This window comes from Microtus oregoni, unplaced genomic scaffold (assembly GCF_018167655.1).
Source record: "Microtus oregoni isolate MIOR12 unplaced genomic scaffold, Mior012 000001F_ref0000356, whole genome shotgun sequence".
NCBI classification, from domain to species: Eukaryota; Metazoa; Chordata; class Mammalia; order Rodentia; family Cricetidae; genus Microtus; species Microtus oregoni.
The window spans coordinates 87,824,167-87,845,232 of NW_024543060.1; the positions used below are offsets into that span (position 1 = coordinate 87,824,167).

Below are 21,066 nucleotides of genomic sequence, written 5' to 3' on the forward strand. Positions count from 1 at the left end.
GCCACACTACACGTGTGGAAGCCAGAGGAGGGGAGCGAGTTGATTTTTCTCTTTCCACGTGTAAGTTCCAGGGATGAAGCTCAGGTTGGCATGCTTGGTGCTGGGCGCCCTGACCCACTAAGCCATCTTGCTGGTCCAAGGCAGAGCTATTCCATAGTGGTTTAGATTAGAAACAGGGAATTAAATACGACCCCTGGCATCGCAGTTTCCATACCCACTAACCAACAAGTTTGACGGGTGGAATGGATATTATGCTGACCTCCATTTAATTTTTAACTTAGACTTTTTTCAAAGTAGATCTTCTGGGCAGATTTCAAGAAGGCAAAAGTCCCCTGAGCTACTGCAGCCACTTAGAACCGGAAGGTTTCTGGCCTCGGGGGTTGGGGGGGGGCTGACATTCCAAATCTCTGTGGAGGGGCTCCGAGGAATGGGAAGATGTAGAGGGTTTCTAAGCATGAGACACTGTCGGGGGGAATCTCCTACCAACTCCCTCCCCCCCCTCAAGAAATCGAGCTTAAAGGTGGACTTCCGTATTTTATGGGAAATACAGAGGGGATTAACTCCCCTAGTTGTAAGCCTCTTGGGAGAAACCTTTGGGGAAGGGGCACTGGAACCATGCTACTGGTTGGAGAGCTGTTTCCTTAGAGGGTTTTTAACTGCTATTTCCAACCCTTTGAAACCCCAGTCGAGAAGCTCAACATAGAAGTTCAGGGGGAAGACACGGTCTGGGGCCAGTGTTTCAGACAGCTGAATAAAAGCCAACAGATTTTAAAAAATTTGTACAGCTGACGACCCCCAACTCCAAATGGGGAAGATTAAGAAACAGAACAAAACGAAGCATCAACTGAGCTGCTGACTGTAATTAAAGGCAGGTGAATGGCACTGTACAAATAACGAAATCACCAAGTCCTTTAGATTTTGGACAGTTACAGTTTTGCATGGGCACTATTTTAAGCAGCACGCATTCATTACACCGTGGGTTTTTGTCCTTATGAACACATTCTCCAAACCAATTCCCAAACTGAAATGAATACAGCCTAGAGAGCTGCAATCCCAGAATCTCTTTTTCTTATTGATCAGATTCTGGTAGAGCCATCTTTTTTTTTTTTTTTCCTCTGCAGCTAAAGTGCTATATTGAACTGCGGGATTCTAGAAGGCGTCTAATAAGCTCCGGGCTGCCGATGGAGCCCGTCTCCATCAGCCATTCGATCGCTGTTAGTCGAACCCGCGAGGTAAATAAGTGGGCTTGCAGCGGCTCTGCCGCAGCCCACCAACCTGCTAACCTGCTTTCCGCTTTCGGGTTTTCCTCCCCGGGCTGGATAAAGGTCCATTCAGTTTTCTCAAGGCATGAGAACTCCTGAAAGGGATGCATTTCAGGGTGCGGAGACAGGGGGAAAGTGTAGGTTATCAGAAGTATTCCTGGCCCTGTTTGGGATTCTGGAGAAGAAAGGAAGGGCAGGATTTTGCTGGGTTACCTCTGCTCTGACAATAGGCGGAAGAGGAATTAATTTCTCTTTGCGAAGACTCTGCCCTGGGTGGAGAAACTGCACCAATGATTGGGAGCTGAGACAGGTAATCTCTGGTTCCTGCAGGTGCCTCGGTCAATAACAGTTAAAGCTCATTAAAGACCCATCCTGCCTCACTCAGGAAGACGAGGGTCCAGAAATGACTGGATTTTAATGACTAAAGACCACGTGGTTCAAGGCAGCAAACCACGTCTCTGAGGTGTTCCCATTAGATATATTGAACCACACACGTGCCCCACAAATACTCAGAGCAGGAAATGGAAGAAAGGCTTGCGGGGGGAAGCCTCCATCCTCCCTCTTTAAAAGAATCTCATCTGAAACAGCAGCAGATTTACAGATAAATTACCCAACCCCAGAGAACAGGAAAATTTATCCTTTTCTCCCCTCTCCCAGTCCATTCTATTTACAAAAACCGCAAGCCCCATCACCGCCACCCCTGAGAACAGTTTAGTACTGATAGACAACCTTGCAGGCCATCTCTCACCATGGCCGTTGTAAGCAGTACAATCGTTTCTAGAACTTTCTCTCTACATATTTCTTCCTTGAGTTAAAATATAGAGTGTTTTCCAAAGACTTTCAAAAAGACAACAATCTCACTAAACAGTTGAGAAAAAAATTAACGACTCAGGCAAAACAATTATAGTCAAATTTTCACCTTTGAGTTCCCAGCTAATGTGTGGGAGGCGGAGGAAGGCTCGGAGCTGCAAGCTCAACTTCCAATGAGAAGAGCTGATTCTACCCACAGCCACCCAAACGCCCAACGAGGGGCAGAGGTGCAGAACTAGCTGCCCACCTGACATGGATGTGTTGGCCGTCTAGCTATGGCTGACTCAAAGTTCTGAACAGAGATCCAGGGACACAGCTGAGTAGACATTTGTCCCGAGGAGGGAAGGGGCTGACTGACAGATCTCTCTTTTCAAATACTTGTGCCAGCAGAGTTGTTATTTCTAACTGTTCATCGCGATAACGTGGGATGACGCAATGACTACCGCTAATTGGCTGAGAAGGGGTTTCAACAACACGCATACGTATCCACCTCCTCGGGGGGGCTGGTTCCAGCTAGCTCCAGAGAGCACAGAGTGCAGAACGCTCTATAAAACAGCACAGGTCAACCTCGGCGTGGCGGGCCAGCGGGCGACCGCGGGGAGCTAACTGCTCAGTATCTAGCCGCAGGACCTGCTGTGGGTGAAAGGCAAGAACATCACGGAGGCTTGGAACGAACACCTTACCTGAGCCATCTGCCTCTCCAGCTTTGACCGGGGGATATCATCGAAGTAGTTTTCGTTTCTTCTCCGCCTTGCATCGCCCTGCATGATAATGTGAGGGACGTCTAGGGAGCCACCAGTAGTGTAAGTGCTTTGGCTAAGTGATGGAGACAACTGAGGAGGAGTGTGGTTACCACTGGCTTCCTGAATGGAAATACATCATGAAGTAAATACCATGCTCTCGCGGGGGGCCAGCCTTTGGTTTCAAAAACTGTGAAAATACGAACACAACAAGCTACGGGGGTAGGAGGATGGGGGGGTGGGGGGTGGGGGTGGGGTGGGAGTAGTTCTCATTCATCTGCTGGGATGTTCTACTAGATGGTGTCATCAAGTCAATACTCCTGCCTCCCATTGATTTTAGGTCAAAGTCTTGAGGTATAAAGAATCACATGTTGTTGTTGTTGTTTTAACCAGGACTACGGATGATCTCTCTAGGAAAGCAGAGGTTCATCTCTGCGTTGGGCACCCCATCACTCTCGCGTGTTTACCAGGGGAGGGACTGTGGGCGGAGCATCCTCGCTGCGGTGGATGCCGTTTTTTATGAGCCGCTAAACGTGGGACTACGTGGGTCTTGACCCTCTCTACCCATGTGCGGTGTGACAACAGGGCTGGGGAGTGGACACAGTATGGCAACATAGCATGTCACGCGACGTACAGACTGCGGAGCGATGCGTATAAATGACAGAGGATGCTTTTCCAACAGCAAAGACAGCCCTAGCTGCAGACCGGCCAGAGCGGGGTGAAGGACGGCAGCGGCTGCCGCTCTGGCCTTTTCAAGCCACAAGAACATGGGAGCCATGATTCTGCAGGCCACTTCTTCCCCTGACTTCCTTTGGCAGAGTTAGGCCCACTTTGGCTAGAATCCCACCCTGCCCCCCTCCGTCCCGTCCAGTCTTTAATTTGTTATTTCGTTAAGTCTCTTCTTGGGAGTCAGGGTGAGGGGTTCAGAAGGGAAAGGCCAGAGAGCTGTGTAAACTGGAAATGGCTCGCCTGAGGAGATCTCTCAGTGTGATTATGCACGTGGTGCTTAGCGCCTCCCCTCTTCCCACGAAGTAAGAGGGAGGCAAGACAATGAGCCCTTTGTAGTTTAATTGTTCTGATGGATTGGAGGCCTCTTATGGAGGATAAATATGCATCCTACCTCCGCTTTCCTTACTCGTCAAACCCTGAAGTAGCTTACATCTACCTTAGCTCATCCTGATGCCCCTGGTACTCAGTTCCTCTTGTGGATTCTTGCACCTCACGGGCCCCCTTTCCTCTTGTAATCTAAATCAGACTCACCATTCTGGAAGGTTCTGTCCTGCCCAGCGCCCTGTCACACTGACTGTGGCCCACCAGGAGCATATGCACAGAGGACCATGCTTGTGTTCATCATTTCCGGCTACCTTTCCTGACATTTGCCGTGGGAATGAGATGCAAGTGAGTGTAGGACTGAGCTTGTCAAAGGAGACCTTGGCTTTCTAAAGGACTTTGGAAGAGCCCACTTGAGCTTCTGGGAAGCGGGGTGGGGCTGTGACTACGATCTCTGCCTCAACCTCTTGATTTCTTTGGGGTCTTTCCTTCTCACTTTTCCTCTTTGTTCTGACCTCTTACAGGGTTCTCTCTAGTTTCTCTACCCCAGGTTTCTAAAAACATAGCTGAAGGAAACAATTGTTAGTTTATTAAATAAAATTTTAGAGTCTATCTTTTTAAATTTTTTGAAGTGGGTAAAAAAATGGTCATTTTTCATTTCTTGAAAAACAGGAGGACCCTGAGGTTAATTTTAAATTGATTCTTACTTAACTGAAGTTCCCGATTGATTTCTTTTCTGTGGGTTTGAGTCTGACAGAAAACTCATTTCCTTTCTCTTGGGAGCGGGAGTCTGGGGATGAAGGGGTGGTCTTTAGAAGATGGTGGCTAAACAAACTGAATTCCCTTATAATGTAGCTCTAAATCTCTGAATTATTTATATTGAGAAAACCAGACACAATCAAAAGGGAGATTGATAAGGCAAGCGATGAGGAAAATGGCCTGCATTTCCTCCTCCACGGCTTCTGCCATTTTACTGCACAGTACACTTTTTGAGGAGAAGGGAGGAGAGCAAAGTGGACGTGGTGGCACTTACCCTGAGCGTGATGGATCGAGGGGGCTTCTGTGGAGGCTCCTCATGCAGTCTGTCTCCCAGAGATGCCAAAATGCGTTTCCTGTGGCCAATCAAACTGATCTTTAAAACCTGAAACAACATGCATTTGGGTTAATTCTTTTATCTAAGGTGGGGGGAAGAGAATTTGTCTATGTCCTACAACACAAATGGTACAAAGAGGTTTATGCAACATTAGCCGGACCCTGTGAGAGACACAGTATGAAATCAGGGGCACACTTCGGTCTAGAGAGGAGTTGGAGGGAGTAACAGCCAGAGAGCCTGGGTGGAGAAGGCGAAGAGGGCCCAGATCTCACTGTGCACCTTGGCTCTGAGACCCCTGACACACAAACCGGCCCTTAGCAAAGACATCCTAAAAACTCGCTGGGTTCCTAAAGCTTTTAGAACAAAGACCGAGCGAGCTTCCTCCTTGCCTCATGGCTAAGAACCTGGTGCAGTGTGTCCCTTCACACTGGACTCTCAGTCATGGGGGCCTGAGTGATTCTGCCTGTATGCCTGAACACGCCACACACACACACACACACACACACACACACACACACACGCATGCACAAATGCACTCATGTGTGTGCGTGCACACACTTGTCTTCACCTGGGACCTCTACCCTCCCCCCCCTCCCCCAACCGACCCCCTTCTGCTTTAGCACCTGTAGCCTTTCGAGTAGCTACACTTCTGTCCCTCTATTACTCAGATGTCTCCTGAGGAAGAGAACTGCTTTCACCTCTTCACTAAAAATGCTGTACCACAATTCTATAAACTCACTGTACCACGGTTTTTTTTTTTTAAAGCCATTCTTTGAAATGACTTTGTCAGAATGCTTGTGTTTAGGCATCAGCTGCTCCCATGTGGGGTCCCTAAGAGCAGAGCCTTGGGACTTGTTTATCACTGTTATTTCTGCAACATACCAGACAAGCCTTGAAACAAGGCAGGGGATGGGGGTTGGGGTGGAACTCAATGAACAGGAGAGATTGGGCTTGGATGAGGATTAAAGTAGGCAAGCTAGGGTTAGAATAGGTGCTAGGGGTAGATTGAGTGTCCAAGGAAGGCACTTTCGAGGGCAGGACTGCAGAGGCATCTGTGGAAGAGATACCCAAGGGAGCCTCGGCCCCGGTCCAGTCCCCTAATGTTTGACAGTCATTACCCTCTGTCTCCTGAGCTGAATCAGGCTTGTCTGAACGGTAAATGCCACGGCTTCAGTGGTTAAGAGCACTGCCTGCTCTTCCAAAGGTTCCTGAGTTCAATTCCAAGCAACCACATGGTGGCTCACAACCATCTGTAATGAGATCTGGTGCCCTCTTGAGGAAGAGACCTGGTCAGTCATCCTCATCCACTTAGACTATGAAATCCAATGTGGACAAGTTCAACAGAGCCGCCATACACAGGCTGCCCGTGCATGCTGCAGCATTGCCAGGGCATACATTTCATTCACTCAGTTTCAAATCTATGACATTTTGGGCATATCTCCAAATTATGACTACAATCATAAAAGCATTTTCTCCCTTCTGTGTCTATGTGTGCCCCAGGATGTAAACAGCTCTTGACACATACCTAGCTTTTAGTTATATAAATAATTATTTCCATTCCTATCAAGTTTTACAGAAGAGAAACTGAAATTTATGCAATATTTATATAAAAATGTATATATTTATAATATTAGTATTATATTTATATAACATACATAACAAATTTCAGCTATATATGCAACATATATATAATATATACTCACATATAAAATATATATTATGCTACCTTGAATTTTGGGTGCTTGCTACCTAATGGTTGTTTGTTTGGCCTAAACTGATATAGGTTTAAGGTTTTTAAAAATCTTTATTTATTTATTTATTTATTTACTATATGTGTGTGTATATGGGCATATGGGTGCCATGGTACACACGTGGAGGTCAGAGGAGAACTTGGCAGCGCCAATCTTCTCCTTCCATCATGTGGTTCCAGGGGATTGATCCCAGGCTGTAAGGCTTGGCCGCAAGCACCTTTATTTCCCAAGCTGCCTTGCTGGGCCTTGATTTAGGTTTTAAAAAGCTCCCTGTCCTATTCTTTCACATGGTAAACGCTAATCAAGTTGAGCACCAGCGTGACCTGTCCCCTGGCCCTGTGGGTTTATAAATTCTCACTCCCCTGGGCTGAGGAATCCTGACGTTTGATAAACAGTTCTTCTCGCCTGGCAGTGATTTCACCTGCGCCTTCCCCCACTTTACTGCTGCGGCCGGCGTAAGGATGCTGAAGAAACACGACTCGGGATATTCCAGCATTAAGTGAACCACGGCTGTCAGTGTGAGTGGTGTACTGTTTTCTGCTTTTAATGACCTCTTTATAGACGTTCCTTTCCAGTCGGCCCGATGGAAGGCTGATCTTTTAGATGCAGGGTGATTATGAATATCTACATGAGACAAAGGTGCGTATTGGGCCGTCAAATCTCTTCACTTTGCTGGAGTGGACAGTTCAAATCCCCGTAGTCTTGGGAGATTGGTTTGGATGGCTTCTCCCTAAACTCCTCATCCTCCAGTTGTCCACGCAGGAGCCCGTCTGCCATCCTTCTGCCCACTCCCGCGGCCTGGCGCTGTCTTTCTGCATTTCTATTAGCCAGCTCGGCATTTCACTACGTGGACGAGCGTTCCAACGGAAGCCTCCGTGCAGATTATGAATATGCTAATGAAGTAGAGTCCTGTGCTCATAACTCACAGGCAGCATTACCTACCGCAGCCAGAGAAATGTCCTTATATCTTTGTACTGTTTCCTTTTCTGAGCACCAGGACCAAAGATTCCTCCATCTCAGAAAAGACACAACACTCATCTTTTCCCAAGGCAGTCTGCAAGTCTAAGCACACTTCATTTTGTTTTATTTTATGTATGTGGGGTTTTTGTTTTTACCTGCTTGTGTATTTGTGTGCCACTTGCACACCTGGTACCCAAGGATGCCAGAAGAAGGAGGTACAGATGGTCGTGAAGTATCATGTGGGTGCCGGGAATCGAACCTGCAACCCCTGGAAGAGCAGCAGCCTGTGCTTTGACTAATGAATCATCCCTCCAGCCCCCTCTGATTCCCCTTTATTCTTATTCTCTATTACTTTGCCAAGAGCTTCTATCAGATGTTATTCCTGTTCCTCCTAAAATCCCCACCTCTTCTTCTTTTCCCAGCAAGTGATTGGACCCAGGGCTCATGTTGCTTCGTTGGGCCCCTGACTACTGCTGAGAAATGATCTTTGGGTATCTTTAATAAAGATACTCAATTTATGTTCTAAAAAAACAAACAAAACAAACCAAAAACTGACACTAAGCCACAACTCCGTAATTTCACTCTTGTGTTTGGTTTCCTCTCTCACACTCAAGTTTAAGACAAGTGACCTGTCTCCTCTGGCCTCAGTTTTCCCTCAGTAACATAAGGGGACATTGTTGCCCAGGATGGCCAAGGTCATCGGAAGGATGAGGAAGGGCATGATGCTGGGTGTGGTGGTTTCCACACCAGTAATCTTGGTGCTTGATAGACAAAGGGGGAGAAGCACTCTGAGTTCAAGGCCAGCCTACTTCATGTAGTAAATTCTTGACTCTAGGTCAGAAGGCTACACAGAGAGAAATCTCTTTCTCCCTCCCTCTCTCTCTCAAACGCGCGCGCGCACACACACACACACACACACACACACACACACACACACGGAGGGCAGGAAAGAGGGAGGAAGGGAGGAAGAAAGGAAGGTGTAACAAGAGTTGTACCTAGAACTTTCAACTCTACTGACTAGTATTCATGGTACTGGAAGGTACACTGTACACTTCCAAAACAGAAAGGTAAACACCAATCCAGTCACAAACCCTTCAGTCTAGCACGGTATCCTGCCTGCAAGATGCGGTATTGTAATAATGGCATAAAGTTTATGGGAGTAGCCCATAAACTACTGAGATCTAATATGATTTAGGGCCCACTTTATGAGATAGAATCCATCCCTGATACTGCTCAGGTGGCCGAGAACCTGAGATCAGATATGCCTGGGACCAAGGGGAAACCAAATGCTGATGTTCACTAGAGGAATGAAGCAGTAAAATGACCCCTAAAGACATTCTGCTGTACTCAAAGGTCAGTATTGTGCTCCACCAGCATCGGAGAAGCTTCCGTCTGCAGTAGATGGGAATGAATAAAGAGCTGGATGATGTGCAGAGAGTGCGAGACCTTGGGACACTCAGCCCTGAAAGGAATGTTTCGATCAAATGCCTCCCCTCAGGACTCAGGGAATCTTGCAGAAGAGGAGACTGAAAGATTGTAAGAACCAAAAATTATGGATGATACCAAGGAAACAAGGCCCTTCTAAACACAGGAGGATGGATACACACGCAAAGTCACAGACTGTGGCAGCATCATCGGTGCCTGCACAGGCCTAGAAAGTAGGCCAAGTGTACTATATGTGTGCACACATGCCTCATCAAATTGTTAAGGTAACCTAGGTATTCTCATTTGCATGATGCCAAACTTGAGACTCGAAAATACTGAGGAACCCGTGGGCCGTGCTGCCCACAGGTGTCAAGGCTTGGAACGGTTCCTCAGCCCTCAGTCACTACTGACTGCTCGGCCAAGCTTCTCTTCCTGCTGTTCCTTCCATACTTTCTGGCCGCAGCCATGCCATGGATCATGGCATGATTGTACTGAAGCGGGGGCTTCTAATGAGTCCCAACCACCTGAATGTATTAGAACAACTCATTTCTTTGACAAGTCTCATAGTAAAGAGCAAAGAGCAAGAACTTTCCAGCATTCCCCGGAATGCAACCCAAATTAGCTAATATCAGAGTAATAGAGAAGGCATGTAACTTTTGGCTTCAAAATTCTCAGGTTGATTGAGAGATATCCAACTGGCAGAGCAATTACAGAATTTTCCAATGAAAGGCAATCTGGACTGGCTTGAGTGAGAACAGCTTCTCGCATCTTTGTAATTGGAGCTCGGAAGAAGTGAAATCCCAGACACCTAGGATCTGCAAGCCAACCTTCCTTTGAAGGCCTCCAGCAGTAGCTATGTTTTAGAGGAGAATTTCACAGCATCCTAGGAACATTATTTTGGACCTAATGAAAGTAAAAAGACAAAGCAAGGGAAACATTTTGGGCATCTGGTTATTTTAAGATATTGAGACAATTCAGCTCAACTAACAAAATATTAGGTTTTTGTCACAGATCGTTTTGAGGATACCAAAGGGAAATGACTTACAGAGTTTCTAAGGTCGAAAAGACTGAGCAGAAAGAGATGAACTGTCAAACTATTACTGAAGAAAATAATTACATACACATGAGAAAGTGGTCCTGACTGCAGAGGAACATGGACCCAGAGGAAACGGATCTAAATAGATAAGGAATCAAAGGCAGAAATGAGAGGGAGAGGGGATTGATGTTACGGTATGTTTGAAAGACAGTTATGATCACATCGGTCATTGTGTCCATAGCAAGGAATTCTGTTAAAACACCATGGGCCTCCTGGAGTTTTCTACGTTGTCAGTTAAAGAGGACAGCCTCAGAAACTCTGTCCCAAGGTTGGGCAGTAGGAGAATATCCGTGCTGGGTGTCAACACTGTAACATTATGTGACTGTCACTTATAAGTCCAGGGATAGCTGTGAGAATTCTGCCAGACAGACAGTATCATGACATTCTCCTTGCACTGAATGGCTCGCATCAGAATATATGTCAGAGTAGAGCTAAAAGTTGGTATGTGTAGACTTTTTCTTTTTAAAATGAATGTGATCTAAATTAAACATGTTAAATTTAATGTGGTGTAATGCATCGCTTTGTCTGCGTTTTAAAAATTAAACAATGCTTTGATTATAATAACAGTGCTACTTACCCATTCTAGATACTTTATGAAATACAAAATACAAAAAGCAAGCATATTAGTTATCCCCAAGCTATTAACATTTAGCATGCATGCCAGGCTGCACCCTGTGTCGACAGATGCGAGAGAAGCTCAGAGAAGCCATGTTTTATCGCGGTGATGTAAGGTCGCCTTTCACCTTGGTATTTTCACTTCATATCAAAGTCAAGGAACTTTTCTCCATATACAAGTCTGAACAGACATTTAAAGTAACTCAGTACACTGGTTCATAGCAGCGTTTCATAACTCCTTAACCATCCCTTTGTTGGTATTTCTTTTCTAAATATCACGTACTCCACAAGCTTCAAAATATACGCTTATCCTACCAACTCCATCTACATTGTCATTTTGAGTGGACACGATCTGGAATATACTAATTAAAACCGCGAGAATGCACGTGAGTCACAGAGAGATGTCAAGCAGCAACAGCCTGTCTGCACGGTCTGTTGAAATCTCAATCCCATCATTGCTGGCTGGACCACATTCCCTGGGGAAATCACACACCCATGTCACGTTCCTCAGGGTCACCTCTTGCATTTGTTGTGTTTTGGAGTCTGGGTTTAGTGGACAAATGCGATAAAGAGCATGCAGCTTAAGTCCTCTAGGGATCAGATTTGATTCTGAATTGTTTTCCCAGCTACCTGGCCTTTTACACCTTGGAGATCAGACACCTCATTCAGTGAGCACTCACTGGGTATCCGGCACATGCAATTACAATGTTACATAAGCTGTGAGCCACAAAGAAGAGAAATCATGCAGGGTTTTAGGACACTAGATATGAGGTGGAGAAGTATATGTGTGTGTAATATGTGTATAGCTATTTCTCTTCTCACAATTATCCATCCATCCACCCATCCATCCACCCACCCATCCACCCATCCTTCCTTCCTTCCACCCACCCACCCACCCATCCTTCCTTCCACCCACCCACCCATCCATCCATCTAAATGTTTCTATCTACCCAGCCTTCCCAGCCTAAATGGACTCCAGAGGGTTGGGTGAAGATGACTAGGAAGCTGCTCTAGAGACTCTGGGGCACTCTGTTCTGCTACGATTTCCCTTTAGGTATAATGGAAACTTAAAACTTTCTCTCTTCTCCTTAAATAACCCCAGGAGCAATATTTGAGTGCTATCCTTGTTGCTTCAGTGTGTTGCTATGAATTTCTCTGGGTAGATTTTAGATCAAGAACTAGGCCTTTTACTTCTCCAGATTTCTCTCTTATTGTCTCTAGCTTCCTGTATGCACACCTCTGCATGTTCTAAAACATGCCTGCTTCTCTTGTTCCAAGAGAATCTTGCAAAGATGCAATCAAGACCCAACTAAAACTTCTCTCAATGTGTATTATATAGACTGTGTTTCTGAACTTCCCTGGTGTTTGTGGGCTATTGTTGACACTAGATACAAGTCTTGACATGTACAGCTAGCTATTTCTCTGTCTCTATCTCTGTCTCCCCCCCCCGCCCCCCCGCCCACATCTTACCTGATCAAGTACACTATAAAGGTGGGGAAATCACACAAAGTACCCTTGGGCCCTAGGGTCTTTCACAGCATCTAGCACACAAGTACACCTCCTAGGTGGACCCTAAGGCCTCAACTCTGATCCCTTCCAAGGTGGATTAGCAAAGCAGGCAAGACAAGACCAAAAACAAAGAGGAAAAGAGGAAAGCATCCATTATCTTAGTCTCTTTTTTTTCCTGCTCTCGAGAATTCTCTACTCTTAGGCTCTGGCACCTTAATTTCCATCGAGTCTCCTCACAGGAAGAGAGGCAAGCCTTCCTCACCTGGTGCCGCTCTAACTCCTCCTGACTTCCACCATTCCATCTACAAAACCCAAACTCGAGCTTTCCTCGTTTATTACCATTCAAGACCACACCTGTTTGTAGGACTGATGGCAAGAGTTACTAGTAACCCGCAGGAAGGAAAGGCGTTCCCGACGATACAGCTCTGCAGAGAGCAAAGAGTGAGCAACAGAGATGTGCTCCTGAAGACAGAATGGCTCAGTAAACAGGAAATACTAATCATGGGGAAATGCAATAATCTTCTCGTAGAAAGACAGAGCGTAATGGAATAATTGCCTCAAAGCATTTAAGGGTTCGGAAGGTACAAAGCCTTCTTTGTAATCGATGGGGATCTCAGGTTTATTTGTAGAGCTCCCCGAATTACCTCTTGATGAAGGCACTAATTTTCTGATTATATTTTACCATAAACAGGGCTCTAGAAGATGAAGAAGAACCCACAACAAACCAGCCAATCAGTTTCTAATTTCCCTGTAAGTTACTTTTAAGTACACCTTGCGGCAAATTAGCTTTTCGTAGGGAAAACTGGGCTGCCCCGTGCAAAGCCAACCATCAGGGTTACTGTAAGAAACACTAGTTTAAGTAGAAAGCGGGACGGTGTCATGCTCCACCCCTAAGGCTGTCATTTACGTGTGCTGATGTGCTAATGGCATTTTTGAAAGTGGAAGCTGCGAATCGCTCTGCGCTTTTGTTAATGCATCTCAGAAAGCAGAGACAACTGATTTGCTTAGGTTTGTTAACCACGCAAGGTTTTACAGCTACTTCGGGTATTTTCCAACTTGCTGAGGTCAATTGTAGAGCACGATCCAGTCTCTCAGTTTGAAAATTAAAATGATTGTCACCAGAGCTCATTAGCCAAGGTTTGCATGTACAAAATGAACTGAAATATACAAAAGGTGAGAATATACTCATATCTGCAAAGCGTGGCTTTTAAGAGAAACTGAATCTTCAAGAGACGATTCTCAGTAAGCGAGGAGCGGTTTATTCAGTTCTTGGCTTATGAATGGTCTTTTCTGCTTTGTCTTCTCACTCTTCAGTAACCTTAGTGGCATATAACGCCTTCCATCAGAGACAGAACAGTGAAAGGTGGCAGTGAACTCAATCCTGTAAATTCCTTTTCTTGTCAGAGGCTCTGATAAAAAGAATCCGCTGAGGAGGAGATAAAAATCTATCTAATGGTAGCTAGAATTAAAGCTCCAGAAACATAGGCCAGGATTGGACTTAACCCATACACTACTGCTTGCTAGCATTTGACACTCACATATTCAATCCATACGTGTTGGGGAAAAGAATATAAGGGTTCAACAAAAATGTGCTCTTAAGTAGATGTTGTCAGTCCCGAGGACAAGTTCAAGATGGGAAAGAACCCCTAGAGTAACGGCAGTGATGGCTTTCTTATAATCCCCTTTCTTGCATCAACCCCTCTGTCATCCCACAGCATCTTCATTTCCTGGAGATTCACAGAGTAGCAAAAACTGGGGGATCACTAAGGAGCTGCTAGAAAGACTGAAATAAAAATGTCAGACCAGGCCCAGTGCTGGTAAATCTGGGAGCCCACACAGGGCCAGTTGGAATATAAAGGAGCCACAGTTGCTTTCAGAAAAATATAGCCCAGCAAGCTCACACAAGAGAAATGGAAACATGTCCGTACAAAGACTTGCACATAAACATCTAAGTGATATTTTTCAGAACAGCTGAGAACTGCAAAGAGATTAATGTCTCATCCATCGGTGAACACAACAGTAACAAATGGTGACCCAGTGGCCTGGTGTAGAAATGGGTGCAGCCACTGACTTCCAATAGGCACGAGAAGCTTTTTGGTGATGCTGAGTATGTTGACCAAGACGTATTGAAATGTAGAGTTTAAACGGTGATTTTATGATCTGTAATTAAATTGCTTAATAAAGTTGTTAGAAAAAAATACTGAGAGAATGCATATAGTATTCAGAAAGGACAGTATAAATGAGGTCATTTCTCAAAGATGTAATTTGGGCTGCTCCAGAGACACCTCGGTAATTCTGGAATATACCACTCGTCAGTTGGAAGTAATCCAAGCTACAACATGTTCGGTACATCTTAAGGGAATAAAGGGAACTGTGAGCCAGAGGGCAGCTTTGTTCTGGACACTGGGCTGTTTAGCTGGAGGCTAATGGATGGTGAACATATTTCTTGTTATATGTGTACAATAAATTAGCACTGATTATTTGTATATGAGCATATTCCCGAGGGTGTAAATCTTCCAAGCCAATGCACTTTGGTAATAATGCTGATTCTTTCTAAGTGTGTATGTTTGCAGGATACAGTGATCTCTGAGGCCAACGTGGCTCTCTCTTTAGGGTAACAGGTGGTGATAATGAGATCCTCCAGTCTTAGGGTAGAGTAAATATAGTCACTGTGGCTTTCTAGTCCAAGAAGAGTCACTGGGAGAGGGTGGAAGACTGACCACAACTTAATTCACCTAAACACAGAAAGCATGTGTCAGGGCAGGGAGAGGAAGTGGGATGGAGACGACCGGAAAGCCAATGAGGAGACCCAGCCTTGCTAGGGTTGCTGGTGACAACCTCAGGCATCCTGCCTCTCATAATACAGAGACTATTTTGTCAGGGGTCACGTTGATCCCAACCCAAACGACCCTCAGAAATTCCTCTTCTACTGGGCTTCACCGTGCTAACAAGCAGCATTGCTAAGTCAGCCTTCTGGGTACCACACAGTAGGGCAGGACATATTGAAGATGATCTGTGCTGGAGTCTTTGGCCGCAGTGTTCAATCCTCCTACCATACACTAACAGACTGGGAGGTATGGCATGTTCTTGTTCCCACTTCAGTCAAATGAGACCAACACCCCTGTGGCACAGAGAGGGCACAGTTATTCAGGGCAGGTCTCGGAGTCATGGTGACTGGGGTGTGAGTCATGTTTCTGATTTTGGGTCAATGGATTAACCTTTTTCAGCGTTTCCCACGCTCATCCAAAATGAAGGTGTTAAAAAGCAGTACTTATTTCTCAGTGAAAAACCAGAATTCAACGAGACTTAGCACTGTGTCTGGAGAAAAAGGGGTCTTGGCGGACAGCAAACTTCACTCAATGTTTTGATTAAACCCAGCTGCTGAACTGGAAGTGCTGGGCCCCCTCTTAGAACTTAGCAGGTTCATAGAAATAATGCCACGGCCGCTCCACAGCAGCTCCGTGGCTGGCCACGAATCTGTTCCCTGCCAACAGCTCTGCATCACCAGCCATGCACCGTTCAAAATTTCAACGATCTCATTAAAAATAAGTGTTGCTGAACTATGTTAATTTCCTTTTTCTTCCCCCCTGGCAGAGTTATTAGAATGAAGCTGACAGACCAGGTGAAGGGCAGAGATACGGTGTCTTTGCTTCCGATAAAGCACTTGACAGAGTCTTCCATTATCTAGATGCGGGTGGGCTCTGTGAGTGAAAAATTAAGTGGATTCACAGCTGGGGGTACAGCGGCACCCAGGAGGCTTGATTGATGGCTCTGTCACAACCTGTAGGGGGGACCACTGATAGAATGTCACAGGGCCGTGGCCCTGGATTCTGCTTCATTCAATGTTTTTTATTAATGGCATTAAAGTAGGCATAGGAGAAACACATCAGATTTTTCAATGACATGAAACGGTGAAGTATATTTAATACGATAGAAGGCTGATACAAAACTTCAAAATTCTCTCAACGGGAGAAAGGCAAAGCTGGCGCCAGGATGAGGCAATCAAAGAAGGGCAAATGTTCTGTCCTGTGTCCGTGAGCCAGAGGCACTGTGTAGGATGGAAACAAGGAGGATGGGCCCTTGCCAACAATTTCAAGAGACATCTGGCTTCCATGAAGCTGAACACAGGAACTGAGTCTTAGGGGGAAGAGCACAGGAGCAAGGGACACATTCATAGATGATTTTTATAAAACATCTTGTTTACCTCCTTACTTCAGCCTGATGAGGCTGCTGATTCCGTGACACTTGTGCTCAGGATGCTGAGGGAGTTGTCAGAGTGTTGCCAGCAAACTCAGGACACCGATATGGTTCTGACTTCCAGAATGCATGCTTTTTTTCTATTCTTCACAGTATGCTGTTGACTCTCTCCCAGCATTCTCTGGGGCTCAAGGGAGATGGTTTTAAAGAAAGAACCAGCCCCGTGCCTGCCTCTGCTCCCTCCCATTCTGCTCAAGAGTTGTTGGCTCCCTGAGAGACTCATTTAGATGTAAACCGGGTGCTTACCTTGCGACTGACACTTTCTGTGTTACTGTATGGACACCACAGTCTGTTCTGAGTCCTCTCAAGGTTTATCCACAAATAAAACACTACAGAAATGATTGTTGCATCTTTCCCAGCTTACCACCTTCCAAAACAGCTTCCTGTCAGAACGGTAGGCTCTGGCCAGAAAAAAGGTAGTGTGGGATGCTTGAGAACAATCTGGAATCTGCGGCTGTCAGTAACGAGACCCAGGTAATTAAAACTTTTTAAAATGAAGGTAATTTTCTGGGGCTGCATTAATGATTCAGGGTTGCATATTTACATGAGAAAAGCCTCAATTACCTTTAGATAATTAGGCGGTGTGTTAAGTAACCCAACTATGATGATATGCACTTGGAATGCATGAAATTAATTCAATTATTGAATTAGTTTGTATTAGGGCTTAAATGTTACTGGCTGTCACTGGGGTCCTTACCACCCTTGCTGAGAACGCATTCTGACATCCTCCTCTCTTGGCTAGGAGCAGCGGATTCCTGGATATTTGGAGTGCTGAATTGCATCCGAGTCAGGTCCTAGGAAGACCATTTGTCTCCAGTGTCATAGCAGAGGATTGTGAGGACTGCACGGTATCCCAGAAGAGTGCCCTTGCTTTAATACATAAATTCTCAGGAGCAGCTGGCTGTCACTATTGCAAAGGCTAACGCTAGCTGCGTCAAATTCCAATTTACAGAGCTTAGACAGTTATGAAGGGTTCTCGGGTGGGGGAACTGGCAGCCCTCTCTTATTTTTCTTCTCTCTTTTTTCTAAGCTTAGGCCAGCCAAGATTCACAAAGCTGGAGAATGGAGTCCTCAAACAGATGGCAAGCCATTGGCTGCTGACCGTGCTGGCCCCATCTTGATGAGAGGGGTGGCCCGCTGTGATGAGTGTTCATGATGACCTCCGCGGTGGACAAGGTGAGAACCTCCGCCATCAGCTGTCTCAGTTACACAGGCAGAAAAGGAATGACGGAGGAGGGAACTGGAAGTTGCTTTGAACTCTAAAACACTTCATCTGCAGTCAAGTGTGTCAGGTCCTTGATGCTCATTTTTTTAGACAAGGTCTAGCTATGTTGGTCTGGCTGGCCTGGAACTTGCTATGTAGACCATGCTGGCTTCAAACTCACAGAGATCTTCCCCAGGCTCCTGGGATTAAAGGTGTGTGCTACCAATCCCAGGTTCCTTTAGTTTCTCGGGGACTCCAGTGGACCTGACCTCCTCCTGAGCTGGGCCTTCTCTGCACATCTCTTAGCATTTCAAGACCAGGTTCAAAGAGTACTTCGTGAAAAAGGAAGCTTCCACCAATCCCCTTCACCACCCACCCCTACAAACCACAGGTGGCACCCCTGAGTGTTTACTGGTTCCCTTCTTGAGGTCTGAACCTTCTGGAAGGCAGAAACGAGTATCACTTACATTGCAGTCCTTCCATAGAGCACAGTAGAAGGTTGCTTAAAACCAAACCAAACCACACGAAAACAAAGGAATCTCAGAACAGCAGAACTTCTGAGTAACTGTGTCAAATTAATCGTGTTCTGGGAAACACATAGAACATGGCATGATGATGGACATATAAATAGCTGCACATATTTAATATGCAGGACTTGATGGATTTGGGCATAAGGAGGTCTTTCTGAAACCAGAGCTACCACCATTGACATAAACATATCCATCGCTTCCCAAAGCTGTCCCCCGTTCTCCTTAATATCTTCCCCTCTGGTGGTATAAATACCCCATAAGATTCACCTGCTTAGCAAGCCTTAAGCATGCAACAGGGTATCGTTAGCGACTGGAACCATACTGTATAGCACAGCTCTAGACTGGAGCTGTGTTGTGCGATTGGCACTTTGTACCCCATGACCATTGCATTCTCATTTCTCCTTCTTTACCAGCCCCTGGCGACCTCTGCCTCTGTGAGCTGGGCTGTTTCAGATTCCACACGCAAGCGGATCAAGAGATCAGATGGTACTGGCTGTCCTGTCTGGCTTATCTTTATTACGTGCAATGTCCTCTACACCCAGCTATGTTGTTGTAAACAGCATGGTTCTCTTCTGCTTTCAGGGTGAAAGTATTCCTTTGGGTACATACACCTTACAATCTATTCACAAGTGGACACAGAGGTTGACTGATTCCAACCTCCACTACTGAGATCTCAAGTACAGACATCAGGTCTTGATTTCAATTCCTTTAAATACCCAGAAGACTGCTGGACCAAATGGGTTTCCTATTTTTAATATATAATCATGATAGGCAATATGAAATATTGAATCAGGTTGTAAGCTTCCTGGTCAAACTTATGATTCCAATACAGACAAGCGGAAGAAAAGCACCCATTTCTTGTAAGTAGCTGCTGAACCATCAAATGGCAAAGTAATATCCCTGCTTGCCAATATAATTGATTACTACTTGCAAGTTTCCAATGAAAGTAATGTGATGTTTGATTAGTGTTTGAGTTTAAAAAAGCTCAGCATCTGACTGTCACTAAGCTCATTAGTTGTACCTCTTTCGCACAGGGAGGAAATACTTTTCACTTCAAGACAATTTGGAAACTGAGTCACATAGAAAAACGGCATATGAAGAAAATCTGGTGATCCACCCTTGTATCGCGGGAGAATGACGGCAGCATGGAGCACGCCACTAATGAATGCCAGTCACACGTGACATCAATGAAATGTTTGGTTATCGATGAGAAGGTCACAGTGCTAGACCACACTCACAGATCACACCATGGTTTTGCCCACCCGTGGTTAAAATCTTCTGAAACTCGAGCAATCGTGACTGTTCACTGAGAATTTAAATCCCAAAGATCACTTATGATGTATGAAAAGCACCTTTTGCCACAGACTTATCCTAATCTCAAGTTCTTTTAAAGAAAAACAATTCTTTATGTGTGTGTGTATGTGCACATAGGTGTTCTCTGAGAACAGAATGGGTGTGTCAGATCCCTTGGCACTGGAATTCTGGGCAGCTAGGTGGCATCTGACCACAGATGCTGGGGACTGATCTCTGTTCCCCTGGAAGAGCAGCTGGTGCTCCAAACCGCTGGACCATTGCCCCAGCCCTGGAATCTCAGCCCTTTAAAGAATTTACTAACTTTGCTCGGGGATAAATGCTCCTCATCATTTAATTCCTTGAAACGAAAGTGGCCTCCTCTCCCTAGCAGTTCTTCGTGTTTACTTATATTTAGCCTTCTTTCTGATCGGGGTTCATTAAAAATGATATTTCTATCTCCTGAACAGGACAGAATGTGTTGAAGGCTTCTTGTGGGAAAACCACAGGAAGCTATAGAAATCTTTGCGGGAGCCTTAGCTGGAGTGTCTGTGGGGAGATGTTGCCTTTGAGAGACGCTAATTAAGAAGGCCACCGAGGAAAAAACTAGGTGCTACCCTTCCAAACACAACTGCGCAGACACAAGCATTATTAACACAGACTGGTTTGATGAAGCCACATGAGGCTTACATAATAATGGCTTGGTTCTTGTTTCCAAAAAAAAAAAAAAAAAAAAAGACTGTTTGAACAAACCAAAAACTGAATCATTTGAATCATGAATCTGAGATTTTAAAAATTCTTCATCTAGTTAGGAATTAAATACAATGCAATTCCTCCAACATTTTTTTCTCTCTTTTTTTCTTTTTAGTAGGTTACATAGCTATTGCAAAATCTCTAGCCATGCAAAACCTGTAAAAAGACTATCTGGACCTTAGACTGCAACACGACACACATTTGCAGGGTTTTTACAGGAAGAAAGTTCCTTTACTTTTACTGTCCATCTTCTTCTTTCTGTATGAAATGGCTTAATAAATATAATAAAGAAATAATAAAATAAAGACTAACGTCTAGAACCAGAACCTGCCGCAGGGGCTGGTCTGGTCCAACAGCTACTATCTGACTATATGCAAGTATGTCTCTGGTTACTTTATTTGGAAGCTGGAAGAGCCGAACTGATCGACAAGGCAACAAAAGAAATAGGTTTTGTCTGATTGGCTCTGTTTACTTGATGATTAAATTATCATTGCAGAAATTTTTAGTGACGTCTGAACGAGAGAAACAGATGTCCCGTGGCAGGTTCATCATTTCAGCCCCACCCTCATTAAGGAAAAAAAAAAGTAACGTTCACAATCTGTGTCAAGTATCGTCTGTCCCTTAGTCACCGCAGACCTGCGCTTCGGGAAGTGGGGTGGCTTCTTGTTTCTCTACTTCTTGGTCTAGTGTCTCGTTTCCCACAGACAGATGCTGTGGAACA

General features: G+C 45.2%; 1 protein-coding gene across 28 annotated transcripts in view; it reads right to left on the reverse strand.

Annotated features, from left to right (window-relative positions):
• Anks1b (ankyrin repeat and sterile alpha motif domain containing 1B) overlaps positions 1-21,066 on the reverse strand; it is an 861,781-nt gene that overhangs the window by 70,409 nt on the left and 770,306 nt on the right. For 19 of the 28 annotated variants that reach the window (XR_005975765.1, XM_041666204.1, XM_041666190.1 and 16 more), the window contains 2 exons: positions 4,896-5,003; positions 2,756-2,935 (listed from right to left, as the gene is read on the reverse strand). Coding sequence is in view for 27 of the 28 variants with exons in the window: in XM_041666204.1 (XP_041522138.1) it covers positions 2,756-2,935; positions 4,896-5,003 (288 nt within the window). In the remaining variant the exon portion in view is untranslated. The remainder of the gene's footprint in view (positions 1-2,755; positions 2,936-4,895; positions 5,004-21,066) is intronic. The other 9 variants (XM_041666272.1, XM_041666261.1, XM_041666251.1 and 6 more) reach the window with 2 other exon arrangements.